The 6,906-nt window shown below is 38.3% G+C and overlaps 1 protein-coding gene across 6 annotated transcripts in view; it reads right to left on the bottom strand.

The window, feature by feature from the left end:
- The window catches only part of ZFAND4 (zinc finger AN1-type containing 4), a 71,967-nt gene that overhangs the window by 4,990 nt on the left and 60,071 nt on the right, over positions 1–6,906 (bottom strand). For 4 of the 6 annotated variants that reach the window (XM_017518786.2, XM_017518789.2, XM_017518791.2 and 1 more), the window contains 2 exons: positions 3,943–5,115; positions 2,886–2,940 (listed from right to left, as the gene is read on the bottom strand). In XM_017518786.2, the coding sequence (XP_017374275.1) occupies positions 2,886–2,940; positions 3,943–5,115 (1,228 nt within the window). The remainder of the gene's footprint in view (positions 1–2,885; positions 2,941–3,942; positions 5,116–6,906) is intronic. The other 2 variants (XR_001821811.2, XM_017518788.2) reach the window with 1 other exon arrangement.

Here is a 6,906-nt window from a genome sequence, read left to right as displayed (position 1 = left end):
AAAGGAAAAAATTTGTAAAAAATGCGATAGCTTAGAAAAAAAAAAAAGAAAAATATTTCAAGAATGAGTGATACAAAAATCAAGTAAGATAAAAGATACGGAGGCATCCACTGGATTTGAAATTATGGAGATCTTCAGTGACCACAGCAATAGCAGTTTCAGAAGAGCAGTGAGACACGAAGCAGCACTGAAGACTGAACTAAAGCTGAGTGAGTAGGAATGGGGGAAATGAAAATTTCCAAGAAGATTAGCTGTGCCTTAGGGCAGGACAGAGTTATTTGTCAAGGAAAAAGAACAGCTATAATATTAAAAGTCAATAAATTACAGTAAACAAAACAATGTGATACTGGCATAAAACAGATATGTAGACCAATGAGTAGAGAGCCCAGAAACAAACCCTTGAATACATGATCAAATGACTTTCAACACAGGGGCCAAGACCATTCAATGAGGAAGTACAGTGTTTCAATAAAAGGTAAGAAAATGGGATGTTTACATGCAAAAGGGTGGATCCCTTACCTTAAGTTCTATACAAAAATTAACTCAAAATGGATCAAAGACCTAAACATAAGACCTAAAACTATAAAACTTCTAGAAGAAAAGATAGGAGAAAAGCTTCATGATATTGGATTTGGTTGTGATTTCTTGAATATGATACCAAAGGCACAGGTAACAAAAGAAGAAAATAGACAAACTGGATTTCCTTAAAAATTAAGAACTTGTGTGCATCAAAAGACAGTATCAACAGAGTAAAAAGGCAACACACAGAATGAGAGAAAATTTGGCAATCATTTATATCATAAGGGATTGATATCTAGAATATATAAACAACTACTAAAACTCAACAACAACAAAACCCAATTCAAAACTGGGTAAAAAACATGAAAAGACATTTCTCCAAAGAAGATCTACAAATGGCTGATAAGCACATGAAACTACTTATCAAGAAATCAACTTCACTAATTAGGAAATCAATAATCAGTAACACTAATCACAGATATACAAATCAAAACCACAGTGACATCACCTCACATCCATTAGGATGGCTACTAGCAAAAAAATAGGAAAATAACAAGTGTTGCCAAGGATGTGGAGAAACTGGAATTCTTTTGCACTGTTGATGGGAATGTAACATAATACAGCAATTGTGTAAAATACTATGATGGTTCCTCAAAAATTTAAAAATAGAAATAGCTTCTGATCCAGCAATTTCATTTCTGGGTATATACTCTAAAGAAATGAAAGTAGTGTCTCAAAGACATATCTGTATACCCATGTTCCCAGCATCATTATTCACAATAGCTAAAACATGGACACATGTTAATAGACAATACAACTGTCTGTTAATGGATGAATGGATAAGCAAAATGTGGTGGTGTGTGTATGGGTATATATAGTGTGTGTGTATGTGTGCACATGTACACACATGCACAATAGAATATCAGCCCCAGAAAGGAAAAAAATTTGACATATGCTACTACATGGATAAACTTTGAGGGCATTCTGATAAGTGAAATAAGCCAGTTGTAAAAAGACAAATACTGTATGATTCCACTTCCATAAGGTAAGAGTACCTAAAAAATTGTAGAGTTAGGAAATGAAATGGTGGCTGCCAGGGTGGTGAGATGGGGAAAAGTGTTTCAGTTTTGTAAGATGAAAAGTGATCTGGAGAAGGATGGTGGTGATAGATGGCCAAGAATGTGAAAATCACTGAACTTTATACTTAAAAATGGTTATGACAGTAAAATTTATACTATGTTTATTTTACCATGATACAAAAGAATTGAAAAAATATGCAAATAGATTACGACTTTATAACCTTGGGCCTTACATAGGAATGAAAAATAAACCCTAAATGTCTTCCATAAAAACATAAAACTCACATGACAACCATAACAAATGTTTTAAAACCTTGGGGCTACAAAGGTGGCACATCTTTGGTAATGAGTTTCCTATCCCTGGTCTGGGTATTAAAACATTTAAAAATATAGCTTCCTTCCTCCTTGAAAATAATGACTGGCCAGGCCAGGTGCAGTGGTTTATGCTTGCAATCCCAGCACTTTGGGAGGCTGAGACGGGCAGATCAGGAGGTCAAGGGATCAAGACCATCCTGGCCAACGTGGTGAAACCCCGTCTCTACTAAAAATACAGAAATTATCTGGGCATGGTGGCATGCACCTGTAGTCCCAGCTACTTGGGAGGCTAAGGCAGAAGAATTGCTTGAATCCAGGAGGCAGAGGTTGCAGTGAGCAGAAGAGAGTGACATTGCACTCTAGCCTGGTGACAGAGTAAGACTCTGTCTCAAAAAAGAAAAAAAAAAAAAGAAAAAAAGACAAGACTGGCCAAGACAACACATTTTTAATGTGTTACTACTGTATTGGCAGAAAAAAGTGCTAATGTTATATTACAGTCAATTCCAACACTATTGCCTTGGAAAGGGCTGGCCCTAGAGACTATCCCTTTCTTTTATTCAGAAATGACCAGTGCATCACAAAGAGATTCTTACCACCACCTCTGATGTTCGACCATGATGGTGAAAGATATCTTTCTAGGGTAATTCTTCAAAACCCACATGGCTCTATGGTGGCCAGCAACTAAGGTAGTTGAGAACTACGTATTCATTCTTCAATAATCTTGGCTTTTTTGACATAGAAAATACCTCTTCCAAGGTAAGAGATCCCAATTTCAATTTTGTTTTATTCTTTGTATGTGTCCTACAGTCAGTTCTCATAATTATTTTCTTAATTGGAAAAACATTTAGGGAGACAATTTAATCTGTACGTGACACAGATAATGTTCTTCCTGTTTCTCTTGGAAAATTCAACCGGATGAATAATTATGTAATTATCAGCCTTATATTGTTTTCAAAATTATCTGTAGCTTACCTACTCTTTTCCCTGCTGCTGCATTATTTCCATTCATTCCAATACCATGGGTAGACTAAAATTAAAACACAAAACATCTACAGAGGTAAGTCAACAAAGAATAGAAATGATCAACAAACATGAAATACTTGTAACTTATCACTAAGATGCTGTTGGACTTTTATTTTAAATTATTTAATCCAATTTTTGTTAAATTAATTCAGAACCTGATTCCACATCTAGCAATATTGCGTTTATTATTTAAGAGGGTAAAATTTGCTGGGCGTAGTGACTCATGCCTGTAATCCCAGCACTTTGGGAGGCTGAGGTGAGAGGATCACCTGAGCCTGGGACATCGAGCTGCAGTGAGCTGTGATTGCGCCACTGTGCTCCAGGAGTTTGAGAATAACCTGGGCAACATGGTGAAACCCCATCTCTACAAAGAATACAAAAGTTAGCCAGGCATGGTTACATGTATCTGTAGTCCCAGCTACTGGGGAGGCTGAGGTGGGAAGATTGCTTGAGCCTGCAAGGTCAAGGCTGCAGTGAGCCATGATTGTGCCACTGCACTCCAGCCTGGGTGACAGAATGAAACCCTGGCTCACACACACAGAAAAAAAGCGAGAGAAAGAGAGAGTAAAATTTGCTGACTCAAATGAAAAGTTCTTACTTTTCATTTGATGGAAAAAACATTAAAAATACTTAGCATTTAAAAATACATATTGCTAGGTGCATTGACATGTACCTATATTCCCAGCTACTCAGGAGACTGAGGCAGGAGGATTGCTTGAGCCCAGGAGTAAGAGGCCAACCTGAGCAACATATACATACATACACATCTGATAAACTGTTTACATGAACTTATTTTCAAATTACTGTTCTCAGTTCAGGACTAAACCAGCATTCAAAATTCAACCATCAAGAAGATTTTCTACAAACTAAATAAACATTTTCAGATAAACTTATGAAAACAATAAAATCTTAGCCTTCCTTATTTATGTAAACAGAAACTAAACTTTAAATATGTTGGATCACTACAAGGATAACTATTAGAGCATGTTGAAAGGAAAATACTTACGAAAAAAAATTCTGTATGTTCTAACTGGGGAGAACTTTTCCTAAGGTTTTCTTCCTGAAAACGCTGGAGGTTTGTAGACAGCCCAATTCCAGGGGTCCGAAGCCTGCCTGCTCCACGTGTGCTCTGTAAACTATCTCTGCTTGTGCTCCGGGCCAGTGAAGCAAGAAAACTGATATTATTTACACAACCAACAGGCTCTTTGGAAGCCTTGTTAGCCACTTCTGTGATATCCCGAGCCTCAATTTTGGAAATAACATCAGATCTTTTCCCAGGTGAATCAACTTTAACACCTCGAAAGTGAGTAGTCCTAGAGAAAGAAGAATCAGTTATGTTTCGAACATCCAGTGACTGGAACACATTTTGAGAAGAAGACTGTAGTTTCCCCGACTGAAAACATTTGGACTGTCTCTGTGGTTTCACCAGAGAATTATGTAGCGACCTTGGTGCAGAAGAGCGAAGAGGTGACAAGAGTCTGTTCTTGTGAGGACTTAATTCCCGGTAGTTAACAACTGAAGCCTCTACAGATTCCCCATTCAGCACTCTTGCAACATGCTTGAGATGCTGCTCTGGAGCTTTCAACCCTTTGTCAGCATTAATGAGTAACAACTCCGGATTCACTTTGCATGCACCTTCTAAGCCACTGTTGTGTTCATCAGCATTTCCTTCTGCAAATGAAGCCAGTGAGCCTACTTCAGGTAGAAGCGATTCTTCGGTTACACATTCTTCTGTAGGTGGAAGTAAAACAGTGTCCTCCCCATTACTAGATGGCAAGTTTCCTAAAAAGTGTTTCGTCCGCCTAGGCAGGGATGATCCAAGATGGAGAACAGAGTCAGCAAGCTGTTCGTCATTTCTCAACTCCAAGTGGGGTATCTGAGGAGGCAGTTTGATGCTGCTACTGGAGTGAGACAGTGTGTTATTCTTCCAGTTATTATCTTCCTTAAGAAATTCACCAGTGATAGAAGATATGGGTCTCTCAGCAGGGAGTTGAGTTACCAAACTTGAAATTGCATTCCTGGATGTTTCGGGCAGATACGTGTTCCCAAGAGAAGGTAAACAAGATTGCCCAATGTTGGGGAGAACCCTTAACAATCGGTGGCGAGATGATGCAGTGGAACCGCTAGAAGGTCGAGGAGCTATAGGTGGGTGAGGTTTTACCTTGACAGCTTTCTTAGGCTAAAAGAAAAGAATAAATATACAATTTCTTTACACAGTCATTTTCTCTGACCATTAATAAAAATTAGTGAAGGAAGAAAATGTTACTTACCATAACATACTGGCATTTTACTATCTCAACTTAAAATGTTTAAAAAGAATAAAATATTAAGATTATGATTGAGAAGATGTTATTTTCCCTCACTGAGTACACTTTTCTGAGAATATTAAAGAAAAATAATTTTGTTTTATTTTCCTTACTACTGTTTCTCAGAGTTTTACTAAGAAAAAAATGAGCTGATTATATTAGATACGACATTGCTGACCTATTTTAGGTCCCCAACAATTTTTCCTAGTATACTGAATAAATGTTTCACTAGACTGGTATACAGAAAAAAAGTTATCAGCCAAAAAGAAAAAAAAAGGAGTTAACAGGCCTAAACAGCTATCCTTGAAAAGACTTGCTGGCAAGGTTGGCCTTTGGCTGCCTTCTGGGAACGTCTATTTGAGGAGGTTCAGGAGGGTTCCCATGAACCTAACTGATAAGAGTGGCCCATTGTGCCAAACTGTTTATGCAACAATACAGTTCATGCTGAAGACCTGCTTTACTTCTGGGAGTCTGAACTGTAAACGCTAGACAGAGGATCCCTACATGAAGTGGCCCAGTAAAATCCCTGGGCACAGAGTCTCTAATGAGCCTCCCTGGTAAACAACATTTCACATGTGTTGTCACAACTCATTGACAGAGGAATAAGCATGTCCCATGAGACTCCACTGAAAGAGGACTCTAGGAAACCTGGTTTCCTCTGGATGTGGCTCCATGTACCTTTTACCTTTGCCGATTTTGCTTTGTATCTTTTTGCTGTAATAAATCTTAGCAATAAGTACAACTATATAAAACATACTATAGTCCTGTGAATCTTCCTAGCAAACCATCACACCTGGGGTGGTCTTGGGGCCCTCTGGCACAGATTTTAATAAAAGTACCATAAAAATTCAAGATCTTATAAATAAAGTTGAGAACTAAACATAAGCAATCTTAGCTCTTAAAAATAAGCACAAATGGTAGCAAGCAGGCATGAGGATGGAATGGAATATCTTATGACATACCAATGCTCCCACCTACATAAAATATTAAATATATGAAAATATAAGAAAAGCTGGCTAATTCAGTGGATACCAGCTAAGGCTAGGAAAATTAGAGGAGCTAAGAAGGAAGAACCTTGGAAAGATAAGCCTGCTCCTATTGACGCTTTTATCCTAGAGATGGAATTTTGCTCTTGTCATCCAGGCTGTAGTGCAATGGTGCAATCTCAGCTCATTGCAACATCCTGGGTTCAAGTGATTCTCCTGCCTCAGCCTCCCAAGTAGCTGGGATTACAGTCACCTGCCAACATGCCTGGCTAATTTTTACATTTTTAGTAAAATCGGGGTTTCACCACGTTGGCCAGGCTGGTCTCGAACTCCTGACCTCAGGTCATCCACCCACCTCAGCCTCCCAAAGTGCTGGAATTACAGGCATGAGTCACCGCTCCCAGCCCAATCTGCAATTCTTTATCCAGCAAAAAATTCTTCAAAAATGAAGGGTATGATTTCTGGGCTGTAGAGATTAATGACAGCTGCCTAAAACTGAATTTCTCCATGCTCCAGAAAAGCTACATAGATCAATAACATACACAAATAAAATCACTCATAACCCATGCCTCAGAAAAACTGGGAGACATATAAAATGAACTTCAAAATATCCCACAATTCAAGAAACTCATCTGAGCTCAATGCCTGTGGTAAGAGACAGGCAAGAGTACAGAGCTT

This window comes from Cebus imitator, unplaced genomic scaffold (genome assembly GCF_001604975.1).
Source record: "Cebus imitator isolate Cc_AM_T3 unplaced genomic scaffold, Cebus_imitator-1.0 Scaffold704, whole genome shotgun sequence".
Lineage (NCBI taxonomy): Eukaryota > Metazoa > Chordata > Mammalia > Primates > Cebidae > Cebus > Cebus imitator.
This window is presented reverse-complemented; position numbering and strand designations above follow the sequence as displayed.